We start from the raw sequence: 21,473 nt of genomic DNA on the forward strand, positions 1-21,473 counted from the left end.
CAAGGTTTACTTGGATTTTTCCTTAAAATATCATGGAAAACTGTTCAGAGTTTCCTGCTAATACAATACAGAAAAGTATTAATATCTCCTTGTAAATATTTTGAAACATAAGCATAATTTCTACAAAAGAGGGAAATGTAAAAAAAAAAGTTAATTGGAATAAGAATTATGGGGGAATGAGAGCTAGATATGATCTGAAGAGGCCAAAATTTCCTTTCCTGAAGTCCTGGGTTGCAATCCTACTTACTGCCTAGCTTCCTTCTCATAGGATCCTGAGCTCCACCATCTCATGGTCACTGCAGCCAAGGCTGCCCCAACCCTCACACGTCCAACGAGTCCTTCTTTGTTTTTTAGGACAAGGTCCTGCTATATCAGTAGCATCTCCTCTGATATTGAAATCACATAAATGGAACTGCTTTGGTACATTGAGAGCCTGGCTCTGTGTTAGACCTTGATTGTGTAGCTACTAGATGACATGTCTGTGTTGTGGATAGGGGGCTTACATGTGGTGTTAAAGGGGAGACAGTGGTGTTTCTGAAGTGTTCACAGTTTTCAGTCCTTAAAACCTATCACTCTACACTATGATTCCCTCCTAACTTAGATCTGAAACTAATTCACCCTTAATTTTGGGAAACTTCAGTTCCTAGTTTAAAGTCTGTCTTTAAAATTTATTTTTTTTTAATTCAGTGAACTGGACCAAACACTAATTCCCAAAATTGTAGTTGCTAATATTCCTAAGAAGTTGCTAATATTGATTCATCTCTGAACTTCATATTGTATAGCTGATCATGATACTTCTGAAAAGACTTTGTGGTTGACAACTTCATGCTGTTAAATTCACTTCTCATTCTTTGCTTGGAATTCTTTAATGGACAGGGAAGTATTTTGGTGGCAGTCACCCATCTATGCAAAACCTGATTTCAAAATGCTTAAATATTATTCTAGCATGTATCATTTGTCTAAAGAGAGAACTTCTGTTTTTCAGACCTTACCGGTACGGAAGATTCCATGCAAAGCCAATGCTCCTTCAGGGTCTTTTTTTGCACGGGACAACACAGCAAATTTCTTATCCTGGTGCAGAGATGTAGGGGTGGATGATACCTGCCTGTTTGAATCAGAAGGTTTGGGTATGTATTTGTTCATATAGTAGCTGGCAATTTAAAATAACTTTTCTTTTGTGTTTTGCCTTGAAAGACAGTATGGCTCTCTTAATAGATCTTGTCTCCAAAGGTGACCTCTGTCTGACTGTGTTAATTCTGCCCCTTACCTGACTCATGAACAAATAAAGTACACATCACCTAAAATTAATTTAAGTCAATTTTAAGAGGAGCTTAAATGAGACAAAAATCTTGCTATGATTTTTTTGGACACACAAATGATTTTTCACGCTTTTTTGATCCTGGAATGCTGTTCCTTGGTTCGCTGTGTAAGGTGGTGCTTTTCTGTTTTGTGAGAGTAGGATGCAAGTGCAGGCTCAGTTTTGGCTGCAGACATTTAGCTATTCATGCAGATTCAACAGGTTGCACAGGAGCCAAGAGAATATGAAATTTTTCTCAGTGTCCTATATTGACCTTTTTCTAGCTGATTCCCTTGTGGAGCTCTGGACAAAAGTTATCCAACATTAGTGCTTCAGGGTGTTCCATCAAAAGAACTGCCTAGGAAATCACTGTTCTACTACTACATATTCTTCATTATTTTAACTCTTCTCTCTTCAAAGGAAAATTTATGAATCTTACCTTGAGAGTTTTTCAGCCAAATATAATTAAATGAAGAGAATCAAATGTTTGTTTGTTATCTGAACTCAGATAAAAGTGTAAAACAATTGTGATGATAGATAGCTCAGTTTCTATGCAAGACAAATGAACACACTGTACTGAATCAAGAGGCTTCTTTGTTCTGTTTCTCAAAAGGTCTTTGACTGCCCAGGTGAAGCTGTTATCTGTGTTGCAACTGATCTATTCCCCTTTTACAGTCTTGCTCTTCTAGCACAACTATTTCTGAGGCAATTTTTTTAAATTTGTCTGTTCTTTTATGCTGTGAGGATTTTTTAAATTAAATTATTTGATATCTCCAGGAGAAAATGCTTGGCAGAGAAGAAATTAGTATCACAAGGGTGACAAATAATGAGGAGGATATATGTAGTGTCTCTGTTTTGTTAATTAAATCCTCAAGATGAAATTTTTATTGGATGTAGTAAATCATGTAGAAGATGAACAGTAATTGTATTTCCAAAGATTTGAAGTGATGGAGAAGTTAGACATTGCCTAGGACAAAAAAACTTGCAAACACAAGAAGGGAGGAGACACAGATGTGCAATGTCTGAGATAAGCAGAAGAACCTGCGGTTAATCCAACATGTAAATGAATTTAGAGTTTGTACTGCTATGGTAAACTCAGCAGTTTACCATTGTTCCAGTAATAGGTTAACTGTCTAACTCAGAGTGTGTTTATAAGGAATTTTCTCGTGCATTGTGAAGAAACCTGATCTTGTTTAGACATGGAATTGGCATAGCTGAAATACTGCCATTCCCTGGATAAGTTAATTTTTAGGTATATACAGTGTGCTTTGCCTGCCATAGTATAAAACTGAGTGTAAATGCACCTAGAAAGCTGGTGTTCAAGAAGACTTCTTCTCTTGGAAAAGTGAAGTGAAATATGTGCAACTAAACAGCGTGCAAACTTGTGCTGTACTAGATTTGTTTGATTAGTGACTGATTTTCTTCACTGATGGAAAACTAGGTTCTGGTTTCTTCCCCTTTTGAGAGTTACTGTTTATAGAACGTACTTGTTGAAAAGGCATATGGTCCTGGAAATAGGATTAGAACTTGATAATATTTTGACCTATTTTTCTGAACTTGAGAAGAGGATGGTGACCAAGCCATTTCTGAAAAGGGTAAGAGAAGCTACTATTCTCCCTTGTTTTGAGCTAGAACTCTTAGAAGTTGTGATTTCATTTGAGGTTTTCCTAGTGCATTAGAAATAATGACAAATCATAGCAGTTGCCAATCTAAAGCTTTTATGTTCCTCTCTCTCCTGCAAATCACTTCTCCACTGCATAGGAAATAAAAATTCATCAAAGGTAAGTAATGCCAAAGGTTCTATTCGAAGTGATGAGAAGTGTGTGTGAACGCCATCTATGTGTTTGCACTGCCTCATGGAAATCGGCTGTATTTTTTATAACAAATAATTGCAGTAAAATGATGGTTGCAGAGATAACTGGTTTTTGTGTTTTCTTGTGTTTTTCCCCATGGCTAAAAACTGTATCTATGTGCGATTGCTAGTGATAAAGCAACTATTTTCTCTCTATACTGAGGAACCTTACTACATTAATGTTCTTCGTTGGTTTTATTTCTATCCTCCTTTTTTACTGTATTTGCCTGCTTTATTGTATGTAAATACTGTATTATTTAATCAGATGCACATAGTGATGTTTTCTCATGCAATTGTATCACATAACATTCCTGAGGTCTTTTTCTGGCAAATTTCTATTCAAACATTATAAGAGTAATTTTAAAGATTCATTGCACTGAATAACTGAGTGATGGATTTACGACACTACCTATTTTTTTAAAAAAGTCCCAAGTCTATTCTGAGATCAGCAAAATTAGATATATACTAGTTATGAAATTATTAATTGCTATTTTTTCTAATTCCTTAAAAATATGTTCTTATTGTGGTAAGTTCTGAATCATACAAGTATAATGGCACCCCAGTTCATCCAACACTCCTACAGTGATGGTAATTCAATTTATGGAAGCATTCTAGATGGAGAGACTTGTAACTATGGTGCTCAAGCCTGAGGAGTGTAATATTTGAAGAAAACTCTTGGTCAAATAGTAAGAATGGTAAGACTTTTCTATGATTGCTTTAATTAAGTGAACTTAAAGCATAAGTCATGAACTCTTTGTCGGTAACGTAGTGTTGTTGGATGATTGTAGGATTTGGAACCAATGAATATTCTGCATCTCTTCTATGATAAAGAGTCTACTCGGCAAGAAAAGGGTTTGCCACCAAGTGTGCCAGCATGCTGATGTGTGTCGTTTGTTTTGGGAGTTGTTGGATGATATTGTTGTATTAATGTTTTGTGCTTGTATCTTCTGTAACTGTGCGTGCATACACACAATATGTGACGTGGACTTCTTTTGATGCAACTCATTGATTAAAGTTGAATGAACAGGTTCCCCAAACAAAAGCATCTAGTGTTTTAGTGGAAATACTAGACTTAAACACAAACAGCTCTGATCTCTATTCTAATGTTGTTGGTTTTAAGTTTGTTTTTTTTTAAACTGTTCAACTGTTAGTTGCTTAAAATTATTTTATGCATATGGGCAAATGATTTTTAATTAATCCTCTATCTAATTTTATATTACAACACAAAAGTATTTTGACCATTCTTTCACAGTGACACATTTACAGCTTATAACACCATGCTAAATTTTACATGTAGTTGCATCAGAATAAGCCTTTGTCCTGTCTTTCACAACATTTTACTAAACAACTCATATTATTGTTGGATATGTCTCGTTTTGAGGACTATAGAAGCATCCTGGACACTGTTTTATTACCATTGGATTAGTATCTTAAATCAGTGAATTCCAGTAAATTATTAGTGTTTATTTCTATATTCATTCTAGATTAATTCTTTACTATCCATAGATCTGCTGTGTTTGAAACCTTAATTGTTTTGAGATTTCCATAAGTGATGGTGCTGGGATGGGAGGTGGGGGAAGACAAGCAAATCCTTGGTTTAAGTACATCATAGTATAACTCCTTGATGAAGAAGCAAGGATATGTTTGAGATAAGTTGAACAGAGTAAGTGTTGTCAAAGCAATGTTAAAAGAAATAAAAAGTCTACTGTAGGATCATAAGAAAAAGTATCCAAGAAGAAAGTGAAAGATAACAGGAAAAAGGATCAAAGGATCAACCTTTTGAAAAACCTTGTGTGAATTCTGATGGCAAATGAAAGCCTATGATAATAAATACTAAACCCCTTCAGAAAATGGCTTTGTTTCTAGCAAGTTAAAAAAAATGCTTTAGAAGCAGAAATCATATTCGCATTCGGCTATGACTAAGATCTTTTTTTAAAAAAGTTTCTTCTAGAAGAAAAACTGATTCCACTAATAAGGGTTTATGAAAATGTTAGGAGCCAAGGCTTGAAACTTGGCAGGGAGGTGTAAGAAGTTTGTTCCTGTATCGTATTCTGTATCTACTAATTAAAAAAAAAAAGCTAAACAAAAACCCCCTCACATTTCTTATTGTGAACAATCTGGGTTAAAAGACACTAAGTAGACACATGCTCTCCATGTGAAGTGGTATGTTATTTTCTCCTCACATGCTTCATTTGTTGCAAAAAACTGAAGATATTTGGAGAAGGATGCAAGATGCTGAAGGATAGTATATTGATGTTGGTACTGAATGGCATCAGAAGCGACCATGGCTCTGTCACATAGCTCCCACATGGAGCGGGAGGATCCATATCAGACTTGGTAATGGGGTCACTAGCTGTGTTGCCTTTGCTTTCATACAAAATGTAGCATTAGGAAACTCAACAGTACCCTGGGGATCAGGCAGTAAGTGTTTTAAATAGCACCTAGATAAGTGTGCTTTTTTGTATTTTATACCTTAATTCCATATATAAGATGGGGATAATAATACTCATAGCAGTGTCAGAGAAATCTTAGTTTTGCTTTTTATTTGAATTCTTCCCAGCATACAGTAGCTCTGTTGTGGAAATGAATTGCACTGCGTTGAGTGCAGACGGTAGATGATGTGCAGTGAATTGTGTATCTGGCCATAGATAGAATGAATATGGCTTCTAAGAATAATTTTTCAGCTTCTAATACTCACCATGTCTAACTGCAGATAAATCACTAAAATTACAGAAAATGTGTTGCTTAGCAAATGTCTGTTTGCCATGTAGTATATCTGGGATTAAGTAACTAGTCAGGTCAAAAAGTTTGAGGCAGTGCCTGTTAACAAAATGCAACTATTAACATAGATTACAGTAAGTATTTCAGAAAATAGTAGATGAAATAAGTATTTCAGAAAATGGTAGATGTAGTTCCCACAGGATACAAGAGAATAAGATGGGTACAGGTGTTACATTTCAGCCTGAACTTGTAACCAGTCACTTCAGAATGAATTTGCCAGTAGTCCTCAAATGATATTAGTTATTACCATATATATAATGTACGATTACATGTTTATAAAACTGGGTACATGTATGTAATGCAGTTAGTCGTGAACTATAGTACAGTAAGAATTTAAACGCTAATTTAAATTACAGTGAAAATTTAAACGTGAATAATGAGGACTTCTACAGATTTTCTTTTTTAGTGGCATACTTATTTTAAATAGTAAGTGATTTTGATGCTGTGCAGTGCCTCTGAAATAGTTTTTGCCATCTCTTCTATCAGATGTCTTGAAGTGCTTCGAAAACATAGATTAACGCAACCTCTATAAGTAAAGCTAAGCAAAGAAGTGTGTTTCTCCTTCTGTTCTTCAGATGGAAAAAAGCATAAAGGTAGCTTTTTTTCTTTTTTTTCAAAAAGCTCAAGAGGCAGCCTTTTGAAAGTCACTGTAACTATCAAGTTCTCTCCATTATTGTGGAATAGCACCAGCCAAAAAGTACCTCAAAAGGAGTACTCAGAAATCAAGACACTCAAAAGTGCTACTTGTTTCAAAAGGCAATGGTCTTACTTGCTTTTTCAAAGTTATACTGACTGTTTGGGACCAAGATAGGTGTGGGAAAGCAGTCTTGTGTCTCTGTGGCTTTTGCTGTAACTCCTGACCAGTCTCTTGCGAGGCGGTAGCCCATTAAACAGCTGTGCTTTTGGAAACAAAATGAAACTTTTGGTTTGAGAATCTAAATTATTTCCAGTAGGTGTTGCAGTATACAAAATAACATTTGTTTGTCTTCAGAGTTCCTGAATGCATATGCTGGTATAGTCCTCAGGAATGCTAACATTTTCTTGGTAGAAGCACTGTGTCACCGTCGTCTTATCAGATGACCAGATGTTTGTTTTTGTGGTTGGTTATTGCCTGCACAGCTCTTCATCCTCTAACAATGATTTCACTGTGTCACGTTGTTTGATGTGAAATGCATGAAATGTGTCTACACTATTTTGGGTCAGATTTGCTACAGGACTTGGAATTTTATTTGAGTAAAAGAACTTCAAGCATTGACAGAAAAACATTTGACTTAATCAAATCCTCTTCCAATTATATTTATTTATGGATTTTTTGCACATAGTATTACTTGAGCCCCTGTTTTCCTCCTCATTTCCAAAAGCTATTCAGATGTATATATGTGTGAATTGCAATTAAGAAATATTGGACTCCCTCTGACTATTCCTAAACCAGTTTATTCCATTTGTATTTTGAGGAATGCCTTATCTCTGAAAATCAAGTTTTAGTTTGGGGTAGTCCTAACTGGTTTAGAACCAAAGCAGCAGAATACATTTCTAGAGTCATGAATGTAAAGACTTCAAAAATATTCATTACTAGTGAAGGTAAATGTTTCATAAAATTACTGTGTTGTGGCGATGAAGAATATTGAGAATAGCCGAATGTCCAAGTCTGCATCCTTTATATTCTTAATAACAGATGACCGAAGGATAAAAATTCTTTACCTACTGCAGTACCATTTGAGTTTTCATGCTCTGTAGTTTCAGTTCTGGAAATATATTTGGATGAGACTAGAGGGGAAAAATGCATACATGTTGAAGTGCTACGTATACAGTAGTAAAAGATATTGGGATGGGCATTCAACTCTCAGTAAATTACCACACATTTATTCAAGTCAATGGAGCTGGAAGTTGAAGTTGCAGAAGCTGAGGGTCTGCCCTAGGGCATTAGTCATTTAGAGATGTTTAAGATTCCCATTCTGGGTCTCATATGCAGTATAAGACAAAGTAATGGTTTTCAGACCTTTAACTAGACGTTGAAATATCTTTTTCAGGTATGGTATTTTTTTCTTCATGCGTTTAAGTTAGGTGAGTCTTTAGATGACCAAAATGTTTATACAACATATGTCTTAACTGTAACTCAAAAACAAACCAGTTTTGTCACTGTTTCTTTTTTTCAGATTTATACAAACTTTCACAGAATTTTTAAATGTCAATTCAATCTGAAGTATAAGGTACAAATCTTCCAATTATTATGGAAATTTCTGAAACCCATGTTTTATCCACAACATGAGGGTTTTACTGCAATAAAAATAGGCATTTCTGGAGAGAAGAAGGCAATGTACTCATAATTCCTTTTTCCTTTTCTTTTTTTCCTTTCTTTTTTTTTGGACTTTTGGGGAGTTGATTATACAAACAGACACAGGCCTTTCCTCATTTATTGATTTTGGATTTTGGTTATATATTTTGCTGGACTCTTCTCTACAGAACATTACCTATCTGAATCATGGGGGGGGGAAAAGTAAGAATTCTCCTGGATTATGGTGGTATTTCTTAATGAGAAGTTCATGCTGTGTTACAGTTAGTTAAAAACTGCAGGTTGTACTTGAAAACTACAGGTCTTGTGTGGAATCCAGGCATGAGAACTTGCATATCTGTATATATACAGAAGAAATGTTTTTTATTTGGTTGTGTGGTTTTCTATGATTAAGTGAATTCCTAAAGTATTCTAGTTTCATAATTTGCTTTAAGAGTATATGTATAACAAGTTCAGGACCAAGTTTATAATGAGATATATCCTTGCTAATGCTATTTTGTTATTTTTGTGATTTAAATAGGCCAAGAAAAACAGTGATGTAAAGGATAGGAATTTTCTTGGTTTGTAAAAAGAGAAGAATTACTTTAATGTTACTGATTTATTTTTTAAATGCTACTAATTTTTGTGTTCTGCCAGAGCTCTTGATTACTTTTAAATAGCTATGAACTGCTTGCAGGTTAACAAATAGCCCAAATAATTACTCAGTGATTTAGATTTAGAATGTTATTTTCAAAGGCACTAAAGGATAACTGAATGGGAACCTCCTAAATCATCTGCACTCTGAGAACCACTCCTCGATCCCATCCTTTTTATTCCAGTAAAACTCCACTGCAAGCCAAAGAAAACCAAGCTCTATCTGAGTCAAGAGTTGCAGATGTTGATGATTAGGTTCCATCCATCACTAAGATCTTTAAAATAGCTTTTGTTTATAAATGTTTTCCGTTTTCATTTTGCTTTACCAGTTCTCCACAAGCAGCCAAGAGAAGTGTGCCTTTGTTTGCTGGAACTTGGAAGGATTGCAGCAAGGTAGGTGAAAATATTTGAAGAATGAGGAAATATTTACATTCTTGACAGCAGTGGCTATTGAGAGACTTACTAAATCAGCACATCTCAAGCTAACTTTTATGCTCATTAGGTTCAAGGAGAATGCTTGTTTTGATGTCACTCAAGAATATCTTGTGGGCAGTTGTCAACAAATACAATGAAATCTCTGTACCATCACCTCAATGGAGGTATTTGTTGGGTAACCTCATAACTGGAGGGGAAATGCTTGATAATTTTTTTTCTAAATACAGCTTTCAGCTGTTCCTCCTTCTAACAGTCATATCTCTCTATAAACAACTGAGCTTTCATTAACTATACTACTAATAAATTGATCTTCACATGACCTAAAGCTGACCTAAACAACACTGACTCTTATCTTATTTACTTGAATAAACTTAGCTCTGATTTTTACCAGCAGAAGCAAGACAAGAATTAACAGTTCTGTCTCTGTCAGATGATTCTAGCCAGGCTGGACCCTCAATACTAAATGGGAACTTCCGTCATTAGCATTATCTCTGATCTCAAGACAACAGTGACTTTTGCTAGATAATCAAAATGATAGTAATTAGAATTGGATTTGTCCCTTTTCGCAGATGCAGATTTAACAAGCATAGTGCAAAAGATTTGCTACAAAATATACGAGCAGCATTGCTGCTGCCCAGCCTTGCATGGAAATTGCAGTTGCATTCGTCCATGTGTATCAAATCGGAGTGCCCTGCTACTCAAATAGTTTCATTAATTTCAGAAGAAATCCTTTTGGTTATAATCAATGCGAATGTTTATTCCTAGTTTAAGAACTAGTATTTTCATGTTAAAATTGCATTATGGGTATTCGTATTTTGTGAAAGCAACACATTTGGAAACCTGCTTAACTAAATACGTCTCTTGGTCGAGTTTCAGAAAATCCTTTGTCATCAGTGGAAGTTGCAGAGGAATAGCGTTGGCCAGAAAAAGATTTCCAGTTTGCAGGAATTTCCGTATCTCTCTAAAACTTGGATTCAGTCCAACATGGCCAAAAAGTAATATTTTAATTTAACTTTCCATGAATATCAAAGTCTTCTGATCTGTAGGTTCTCAGTGAAATTGATTTTCACAAATCTTAATTTACCTGAGCAAACAAACTGTGCTTTCAAGATCCCCAGCTTGGAGACAGAACTTCCAGCATCCAAAGACACTGTACTTATATAATCTGTTAATCTTCGTAGCCAGGACTTCATGGAGAAAGTAATTATTTGTAAATAAATTTATATATGCTGTCTGTGTGTGTGTTCAAAGAGAGATTATACAATGGAAAATGGCAAAATTATCTTTTTCTGCAGAAAGAATGAAGTTATTGGGTAACTATTAAACTCTGGGGGCTTAAACAACTACCGCAGGTCTTTTGAAATTACTCTTGAGCAATTTCAAGATCTTTCTGCTATTATACTCATTTTTTCCTTGGTAAAAAATGGGAAGTGGTGCTCAGAGGAGTCTATTGGAGATCATGTTACTGTCCAATGCTGCTTCATTTGTAGTTATGAGAAGGCAGGCTAGAAAAAAAGGAAATTCTCAGCATACCTTCCAGAACAGAATTTGCACCTTTACTCCTCCTAGAAAAGATGTGGTTTTTACCATTTCAGCCTTCCAGCAATTTTGCTTCAGGTTGATTGAATAATGTGGAAAAAAATGTGTGCGTGTTTGCTTGCTCATGGGTTTTATTTTTCAACTCATCACCGGCAGAATTCAGAATACTGGAAATACTGGGAACTTGAAAAGTCTGTCACAATGACAAAAACTGGAGATTATTAAAAGCAGTAGAAGCAAAGAAGCAGCATTGCTTAGAATGGAAGAGTTTTATTTGATGAGTAAGGCTGCATGCAGGTGTAGGCTTAGAGCCCAGTGGGAATTTAATGATTTACAGCCTGTCGGCATCTGCAGACAGACAGGAAGTAAATGGATTGTATGTAAGTGTTTCAATGTTGGCTGACTTTTCATTAGGCAGACTGCACCAGTTAGAAGCCAATACAAGCACAGATTTTGTTCTTGGTTTTCTTTATATTAATTTACTAGCAGGAGTGTGACTAAATTAAAAGCTATCATAAAAATACAAAACACAGTATATGTGCTTATGCCTTTCTCTATATGGTTTTAACATTATTATGGTATTTAACTTAGATTTTCATAATATGTTTGTTACTGCTCAATATTTTAGTGTCTAGATCTTTACCTACATAAGTCAGCTAAGTTCTACATCTGGGCTATGGACGTTTCTACTACAGAAGAAAATGTGGTTTCGTTTATGCAAGTAGTTTGCTATGAGAAGACTACCTGGCATGTTAACTTTTTAGAGCTGAAGTCCTTCTCTGAAAAAGGAAATCTTTCTATTTTTCTGGTTTTTGTTCAGTGTTGGCAAAACAACAACAACAAGAAACAGAGGGGGATTATCAGTGATTAGGAAAATGGGATGGGCTTTTAGACTCTTGACATCTGTCCAAGCTCTGCTCCTTGCTGTGAGAGACTGACTTAATGACTTTCCATAAAACTTTCAAAAGCAGGCATTGTTTTAAAGAGCCTTGCTATCCAAGTGCTGTGTTTGAGATGCTCCATGCCAAAGTTGCACGTATTTTTTTTCACTTGGAGCTACAAGTGCTTTGCCACTGTAAATAGAGATCTGAAGATTGGCTGTCAAAAATAGATTAGAAAAAGCATTAGCCACTTCTGAAAAATATTGGTCATGTTGCAATTTATTTATCTATAAATTCAGTGCAATAGTTGAGACCAGGATAACCTTTAATCCCTTTTCATCTGTATTTCTTTGAAAAAAACTAACACAAAATACAAGTTGTCAAGTAATTTGAAAGGGTGTTGTTGGGGGGGAAGCATGAATGTACTGAACTTGAATCTGTCCCACATGGTATAGCACCCTTTGAGGCTCAGTGTTATTCATAAATCAGTCATTCACCAACATATATGTTATCAGACAGAGAAGTTGAAAAAACCTGTATTTCCTGCAAATGTGATCAACTGAGAGATTAAATTTAAATTATTTTATTTTATTGTTATTATTATTGTCATTAAATTATTAATTTTTATGAATTTTGAATGATGGCAATAATCATAGACTTAGAATGGTTTGGGTTGGAAGGGACCTTCAAGATCACTGAGTTCCAACCCCCCTGCCATGGGCAGGGACACCTCCCACTAGCCCAGGTTGCTCAAAGCCTCATCCAGCCTGGCCTTGAACATCTCCAGGGATGGGGCATCCACAGCTTCTCTGGGCAACCTGGGCCACTGCCTCCCCACCATCACAGTGAAAAATCTCTTCCTAATATTTAATCTAAATCTCCCCTCTTTCAGCTTAAAACCATTACCCTTCATCCTATCCCTACACTCCCTGATCAACAGCCTCCCCATCTCTCCTGTAGCCCCCTTTCAGCACTGGAAACTGCTCTAAAGTCTCCCTGGAGCTTTCTCTTCTCCAGGCAGAACAACCCCAACTCTCTCAAGCCTGTCCTCATATGTGAGCTTCTCCAGCCCTCCCATTTATTTTGTGGCCCTCCTCTGGGGCCCCTCCAACAGGTCCGTGTCCTTCCTGTGCTGAGGACTCAGAGCTGGATGTAGCGCTGTAGGTGAGGTCTCATAAGAGCAGAGCAGAGGGGGAGAATCACCTCCCTCAACCTGCTGGTCACGCTTCTTTTTGATTGACATATGCTGCTTTTTTTTTAATATACACTTCTAATGATTGATGTCTTTTATACATGTTTGATAATGTATATAGCATTCTATTATTGACCAATAGTGCAATAAAGAAAGTAGAAATTCTTTCTACCATTTTGTTTTAAAATATGTAATACTTTATAAAGACTAGTAATTTGTTTGCATCTTTCCAAAAGGTTTGGGGTGGAGCCTCCTGGCCTAATAAAGTTGGAAAAAGAAATTGAACAAGAGGAAACACTTTCAGCCCCACTTCCATCTCCTTCACCATCACCAACAAAGTCTCCTGGGAAAAAGAGCACAGGGAAACTGTTGGATGATGCTGTAAGTAGTGGGAAGAAGCTTCTTCCTATCTGATGCATTCTGGTACCCACTTACTTGCAAAGCACACAGAAGCCTGAGTTTAACGTCTCACTGTATTTTAATGATTTGCAGGCTGATAGAGTTCATTTATTTTTGACCACAGTTATTTATGCCTGAAGTTTGGAAAAAATGTCGCACTGTGTAAGAGATCTGCAGTTGAGCCTAGCTTTGTGCTTACAGCCAAGTTCCCTTCTTATTACTCCATTTTTTTTTCTTCTGTTCACTTCTTATATATCAACTCCCACTTAGTGTTTTGTCTGAGAAAGGTCTGAGTCAGGACTAAGAGATTTGGCCCATACGGACTTGTACAGATTGTTAACAAACATTTGTAAGTTATCTCAGCCTAATTTTTATGCTGCTGTTCTGCATGTTTCTTGTGGTAAAAAAGCAAGCATTTTTTCCTCATTGTTAGAAAGAATCTTGCTTTGAATTTCATTGAATTCTTTGCACTATACTGTAGTGTTCATTTCTCTGTTGCAAACCCTTGAGGGGTTCATTTGAAAGAGCTGGAATCAGATGAAAAGGACACATTTTGAGACCACGAAGAGGTTAAACTTGAAAAGTACAAATATATTCTATAAAAAGAAGCAGTTACTATAGTAACTGCTATATTGCAAGGTAGATGTGCCACCTGGGAGTTACAAAGCACTTCTTGAAAAATCCATGTGCCGCTTTTTTGTTACAAAGAGCAGATGGAATATAATGTTCATTCAGTTTATTGAGATAGTTTTTACTATTTGATGCAAATAATTACGTTTAACATTTTTTACATATTCTATTTCTTAACTTTGCAAAGGTGCTCACTTATGTTTCAACAGAATTGCAAAAGAACAGTTATGTGTAGAAGGAGGGTGATGACTGTGTGTCTTGTAGGAACAGAACAGAATATGAAGGCTGTCTCCAACCACCTCCTTTAATTTAGAAAGCAGTAGGGATAGAAACAGAATGGAATTCATCCAGCTAGATTCCTGACCCACACTGCCCCAGACACTCACAGCATAAAATAGCAGCAGTGCTCATATAGTCCAGACACAATATAAAATGGGATATAATTCTTCCTTCTTCCTTATTTGATTTCCAAATTCCATTCAGTAATACTTCGGTGTCCTTTGGGATAGCAAGGAAATGGAAGCCTCAGCAGCAGGACCAGCAGTGAGGGTCGCATTATCCTCTGTTTTACACCAGTATAAATCTGTTGTCTTTCATTCTCCATGGAATGAGATGACTCTATTTTGCTTAAACAGTTCAAAACAACCTTGAAACTGTTAGGTGCAGCTACTCTGGGTTTTTGCTTTTTTAGGTGAGCCTGGTAGATGCAGCTATTAAGGCATAGTTCACGCTATCCATTTTCAGTTTTGAATTTCAAGAGTGTCTCCAGAGGTGATAAATGCCATAGGCTATGTCAGAAATCACTGATTATCAAGCAGCATTTAGAGGGACGTTGCCAAATAGTCCTCTAAGCACATCCCAGTTTTGGGATCACATCTCAAGAGATACACAAATGCACCTTTTACATCCTCAGCAACCTGCACTTGGAATTTGAGTGATTGACTACCAACTTCACGTAAGTTATTCCTGTTGTGCACTGACTATCTAAATAGTTTAGGCTAACACTCATCCATTTGTTGATAAAAATCTCTGGAGTAGTTAATCTTAAAATAATTCAAACTGAGGACAACTTGCCCGATACGTGAGAAACACTTTTGTATGTAAAATACATGTAGAGTTCCTCTGCTAAGTGTTATTTTAAAATGAAATTTTTCACCAAAAATCAAGCCCTGATTTAAAAAAAAAAAAAAAAAAAAAAAAAAGCTAAGAATAATGATTTAAAACTATTCCACAAAGTAATAAAGGTATTCAGGTAAGAGTATTGAACAATTTCAGAAATAATTGGAAAGGCTTTAAATTGGTCAACAGGGCTAGTTTCAAAAGCATTTTTGCTCCCAGTTCTAGCATATAAACAATAATTGGCTAACTTTTAATTCATTTAACACGCTATAACTTTATTCTAAAAGCAGATCTGAAAACATTTGTTATACTTCAGAAGCCTTTCCTGTTCGTTTATTCAAGATAACAAAAACACCTATCAGAGTGCCATAGCTTTGCCCTGATTTTTTATTTTTTTTTCCAAAATATTTTAAGACTCTAATTTTTTGTTGGTGATTCTGAGAATATCCTTTCTCAAACCTCAGACTGTTTTGACTTTGATTTTTTTGTTGGTGATTCTGAAAATATCCTTTCTCAAACCTCAGACTGTTTTTACAGGCCTTGGTTTACAAACTGAATTTTAAAAGGTCTTTGGAATATTATTTGAAGTGGACAAAACCTTTAGGAAGTTCCTCAGGCATTCTGCATTGTTTGACACTGACATACGAGCTCAGCATTCATCCAGGAAAACTGCAGTATAAGAAAATGCTGCACTTGTTATTGCTGTTCCTGTGCAGTAGTGCCATTTGAATGTCAAATAAGAGTTTCTCAAACAGATCTGCTCTTTTGGCATTGATGGCTTTGCTACTTTCAGGTCACTGAAGAGTACAAAATATACTTTTACTAAACATTAATGCCTTTGGTAGAACAAGCAAGGCCAAATTTTCACAAGGGGCTGAAGTCAAGCTGATGCAGCTAATAAAAAGCAGGAAAGTTGTTTTCATCTGCCTTTCCTCAGCCCTTATTTTGGGGGCTATTTAGTTAGATTTGGCAATGGTATAGTACTTTTTGAGGCCCCTTCAATTTACCCTGGATTGCATTGCTGCCTAAGGTGGAGATCATCAAAGTGTAGCTAGCACTTTAGCATGGATTTGTGATTATGTCACACTATTTTCTTTATACTTTTATTAAGGTGTAAGGACTTTAATTGAAAATGCCAAGTGAAGGTATTGGGCAGGGCCTTTTATTGATAAGCAGGATGCTTCTGTATTTGTTATATTTATTTAGAAGGGAAAATACATCTTCATTTTGCATGTCAGCTGTATTAGCACTTTGACAGTTGAGCTGATTCACCACAAAATACTGAGAACACATCTACAAATGTTTGATGCTGAACTCAAATTAACAAGCTGTTTGACTTCAGTTAGTGCAAATTCTATGCTGAACTGTGTGACACTTGTCTCTATTTTTACTTCATCACAGCTGTAAAATCTTTCTTGATGTTGAAGCACCATACTCTGGGATTACAGAAATATTAAGAAAATTAAGGAAAACTAAGAAAATATAATCAATGAAGACTTAGAGTAGTGATATCATGTTATGGCAAATGTCTTCTTGAATGTTTTGCTACACATGTTATTTTAATCAGTTTCTATTAACAACTTCTGTGTTTTTCAGGTTAAACATATTTCCGAAGATCCACCTTGTAAATGCCCTAATAAGTTCTGTGTGGAGCGTCTTTCACAAGGAAGATACAGAGTTGGAGAGAAGATTCTCTTTATTAGGGTAAAGGTTTTATTTTTTATTTTGCAGTTAATTGCTAGTATCTGCTACCTTCCACTTTGAAAACAATATCACTGATTAACAAGAGGAAATGTTTTCTTATTAACTGGCACTGACTCATTTCTGTGGTGCTGTTGGGGAATAAACTACAGTGGGCTAACTGGCCCAAGGGAGTATTAGCATCTGATAGATCCTTCTAACTTTAGGCCGTTGAATTTGCTCTCTCTTTGCTCAATGGCAACCAATAGTCTTCACAAACAGGGATGTTGACTTCCTCTCGGTCCAGTTTGAAAGAACACCCACTTCATTGAAACAGCTGTTCTCCCACTTTCCTTTGACTGATAGTATTTGACAGGTCAGGAAACAGATCAAAGACCTTGTGATCATTGAATTGCCAGGTCATGGCTAAGACATACTGCTAAAGTAGGGTGAGCAAAACATGAATGTCCACAGTACTTCATTTGATTAACAGATATTTCCCAACCCATTGCTGTATTTCATATGTAGTATATTAACTCCCATAGCGCAAAGTTAATCTTTACTATAAATATTTGCTAGCATTAGTATCTGGCTGAATTTAGTACAAGTATACTATCCAAACTTAATTTTGATCCTTTTAATCTTCTGTATATATGCTTATGGTAATAATGTGAAAATGTGCAAATCATATTATTCCGTAGTAGTAGGTTAAGAGTCTGATTCATGCTATGCTTCTTTCCATTTTCCTCTCCACAAGTACTATCCTTAAGTAATAACTTGACAGAATAATACCTCTTGCTCTGAAATAACTGTTATCCCTGTTTTGCTAAAGGCACATACCTGTGATCTCATAAAACTGAAAATTTAGCACTTGTGAGAAGAAAAGAAGTAAGAGGGACTCCTTTCCATCTGTAGAAATCAAGTTCCTAGTTCAGCAAAACACCAGAGTGCTTGCCCTGTCATAAACTTATGCTTAACTTACAATGAAGTCAAATTTAGATAAGGATTTAGGTTTTCTCATGTGTTTAAAGTTGATAACATGTTTAAGTACTGTGCTGAATAGGGATTGAGAATTCCCAATTAATTCAGTAATATCTCAGAAAGAAGAAACAACACAGGATTTGCCACAGATAGTTTGAGATTTAACATGCTACTCTAAAGGATTAATAGCCCTTCTCTTTCATAGCCAGTGAGATTTTTTTTTTAATTCTGCAGTATTTTTAGCTACTAGCATTATTACTAGCTTCAAATGACTTTGAAGGTAGTGTTCATTAACCAAATATCCCAGTAATTTGGCACAGTTTAACACTTCTGTTTTCTTCCTTTTGATTTTAATTTCAAATAACAATATCAAAGTATTTTTAATCTTCTAGTTTTGATAAATTCAGGTTTTTTTGCCAGAATGGTGAGTGTCAAATTCCGTTTTGCTGGCTTCTTTGTTGTGCAATCTAGTCCAAGTCACATTTCATTCCAAGTTTGCAAACAAAACACCCATTTCATATCACGCTACTGCATTCCAAGTTGAATTGTGCCAAAAAATAACAGTAATATAGATTAGACATTAAACTACAGTATTAGAGATCATTCCTACAACACTGATATCAATGGAAAATTGCCATGAACTTCAGTGGGAAGGTTTTAAAAGTTTCCTACGTTTTAAAAGTCAGTCGTCTTTTGGTTTTGGTTAGTTTGAACTTCATTTTGGAAAGCTTCACTGGATCACAGTAAGTTTTTTGCTCTTCATTTTACATGCTCTTTTTGTGTACATAAGTAGGTTTGTTAGCCTTTCTTTGGAATCCTTTGGACGCTTGTGAGAAAACACATTTGAGCTGCATAGCTGACTTGTAATTTTGTTGATATTTGGCACCCTGTTTGATGCCGCTGAGATAGTTCTTCCTATGTTATATATTCTTTACACAGCATGACACAGCCAGATATATGCCACTTGTTTATAATCCAAAGTGTTCCAGTTGAATTGTGAACAAAACTTTCATTGTTTTAAGTTGGCTTAGTACACCCATTAGTGTCTAATAGAGGCTTTCTCCAGTAACCTTCATAGGACTTAAAACCTATATAGTTTGAGTGGTCTTACAAGTATGCCATGTGATACAGCAAGTGCTAAGTTTAAATTCCAGTTAGCACCTGTTAATTGATGGTTAAGATTGTATTTTTTCAGAAAATATTTAATAATGTAATATCCATAACAAATTGGTTTTATTCCAGTTCTACAATTATCTAAAAAAAAATCAAAGTCCTTTTTTTTTTGTTAATTTATATCTGTAAATGAAACATGTGAAAAAGTAACAGCAAAGAAAAAGAAAACCTGTCAGAACATAGAATTCATGCAAAAAAATCACACAAAAAACTACAATTGTCAACTTCATGTAATTTTAAGGAAGAAAACTTGGAATATGTAGCAAAATGCAGAGGGGACAGTCCTTCAAAATTTCTCTTGTGCAGTAGTAACTTATTAAGGCAATGCTCCCATTAAAATTTTCTGAATAAGGATTTATTTTTTTTTTAACATAGAAAATGTTTTGCTTGGTGTGATTCTGTGTTTTGGTTTTCCTTCAGCATCATTTACCTGGCTTTTGTTGTCTTCCAAAGATTTAACAGTTGTCCTGCTTTTCCCAGGCCATAGTTTGGGAAATAATCTACAAAACAGTCTACCTTTTTAGCACTGAAATTCCTTCCCTAGAGCTTTATCCATATCAAATACCTTTCAGGGATGCTTAAAATGCCAGAAAACATAGGCAGATCAGGAGTATTAATTGAACTCCAAAGGAGATGCAGTGGGATGCCTGGGAGTTGTCTTTTGAGTTAATTCTGAAAACGCATCTTGGGCCAGAGGACACGGACAGTCATTGGCCTCTTTTTTTCAGGCTTCTAATCTCAGCCTCCTTGCGCTTATAGACAAACATACTAATTCTCAACACTAGACTGCAAAAGACCCAGGGAAAGGCATGTTGAAAGTCCAGCCCTAATTTATGTCTCAGATGTAAGGTGTTTTTGGAGACCTTCCAGCAGTGGGTGGCTGGACACTTTTACTATGTGCCAATTCCTCTCCCACTGCTTTACACTCACAGAGTAGTTGGCACGTTTCAGTCTTACTCGTGCTAGTGAAGGTGGAATTCTTCTCAGCCTTCTCAGGTTTTGGGTTTGGGGTTTTTTTTTTTTATTTAAAAATCCTTGAAGGACTGGTAAAATTCAGCCCGCAAGACTCAAAAGCTGTTGGACAAACAGTGATACTGAACATGTGTCAGTGGGCTGGCTGACTGGTCCAGTGCTGCCTGTAGGAAATCAGTTTTCTTCTTTACTTTCCCATTAACCTGTTGAGTGACATCAGGCAGACCCCTACATCCCGCTAACTTAAGTTATAGCTTACTTGTTCTTGTAGTTACACTTTCTCTCCTGCTTCTTCCTTTTTTTTCCTTTATTTTTTCCCCTTCCTGCCTTCAGCCTTTCTTATCCAGACCTAGCAGCCTTCATGGGGCCGGTGGCCATGGACATCTCTCTGCCTACACTGTCCGTGATGATGCTGAACACAAGAGCAGCTACACTTCCACTATCTGGTTCTGTGAATAAGGCTTGATGTTTCTAGTTAAATGGCTGGCAGACTTTCACTGAGGGTTAGTCAAACACATAAAGTAGTAGAAATTAAGTAATTTTTTTTTTCCCCTCTTGATTTAATTTCCTCTATTTTTCCTCAACGTTCTGCTTTTGTGTGGCCATTCATCTTAATTTAGTGTCTAGAACTTGCATGTGGTGGGGTTAGTTTGGGATACATATTGTGAGCGAAAAAGCTTTAAAGGATTCATTGTAAACTTCTTTACAAAAGAAGCTGTGTAAGTGAAATTCTTAGCTGTTAATTTAATGGAAAAGTGATGGAGTTACTCTATTTTACTTTCATGCAAATGGTATTCTCGTTAGTCTCGGTTGAAAATATTTTGACAGAATGTATTTCTAATGCAATACTCTGATTCAGTGGAACTAGCAGGCTGTGTAATAGCTTAGCAGTTTTTCTCCCTAGCTTAGACCTGCTTGCCTTAGTGAACTCCTTCTGTGGGCAATTAAATATAGTGGTGTCTTTAGTTCCCCGTGTCTCCCTCTATGCAATATTGCTCAATGAGAACTCAGCTTGGATGTTTGAAAACTCTTTAGCAAATCATATTGTGCTTTTCTAAGAAGTAATGCATCTTCAAGAAGTGTCACGTTCTAGTTCTTGCAATGACTAATACACCTGCAGTCATTTCATGCCAAGGTATTTATAATTTAGACTCGTACAGTTGAAGTTACAACAATATAAGGTTCCCTGTATTCAGTGTAAAGAGAAATCTCCCTCAGGAGGTGGTTTAGAACAGGAGTCCAGAGTAAGGTGTTTTGAAGCTATACATATAATATCTTTACAAGCATGACCTAAATATTCAGCTGACTTCCTTAGCAATGTGATTCAGGCTTAGGAAGCCTTTGGTGTGCACCTAATGCAGCCAGTGCCTGCAAGAGCTGAAGACATCAGAGCCAGACCTTGCTGGGTGCTGGTTTCATCTCTGGCAGGGATGTGCCAGGGTAACATCACCCTGCAACCAGTAGCAGCAGTGTTTTCTGTCTGGTAACTAATTATACAAAAAATTTCTCAATACTTTAAGGGTAAATAAAGATGAGTAACAAAGCTAGGTAAATATGTTACGTATCTCATTATTTCAGGCTTCCCCTCTCCCCCCCCCCCCCCAAAAACACGCACA

General features: G+C 36.1%; 1 protein-coding gene across 1 annotated transcript in view; it reads left to right on the forward strand.

Moving 5' to 3' along the window:
- Positions 1–21,473, forward strand: part of GAS2 (growth arrest-specific 2) — a 70,952-nt gene that overhangs the window by 21,928 nt on the left and 27,551 nt on the right. The window contains exons 3-6 of the mRNA XM_010073017.1: positions 986–1,127; positions 9,186–9,249; positions 13,140–13,284; positions 16,648–16,755. Of these exons, the coding sequence (XP_010071319.1) occupies positions 986–1,127; positions 9,186–9,249; positions 13,140–13,284; positions 16,648–16,755 (459 nt within the window). The remainder of the gene's footprint in view (positions 1–985; positions 1,128–9,185; positions 9,250–13,139; positions 13,285–16,647; positions 16,756–21,473) is intronic.

This window comes from Pterocles gutturalis, unplaced genomic scaffold (assembly GCF_000699245.1).
Source record: "Pterocles gutturalis isolate BGI_N339 unplaced genomic scaffold, ASM69924v1 scaffold22606, whole genome shotgun sequence".
In the NCBI taxonomy this organism is placed as follows: domain Eukaryota; kingdom Metazoa; phylum Chordata; class Aves; order Pterocliformes; family Pteroclidae; genus Pterocles; species Pterocles gutturalis.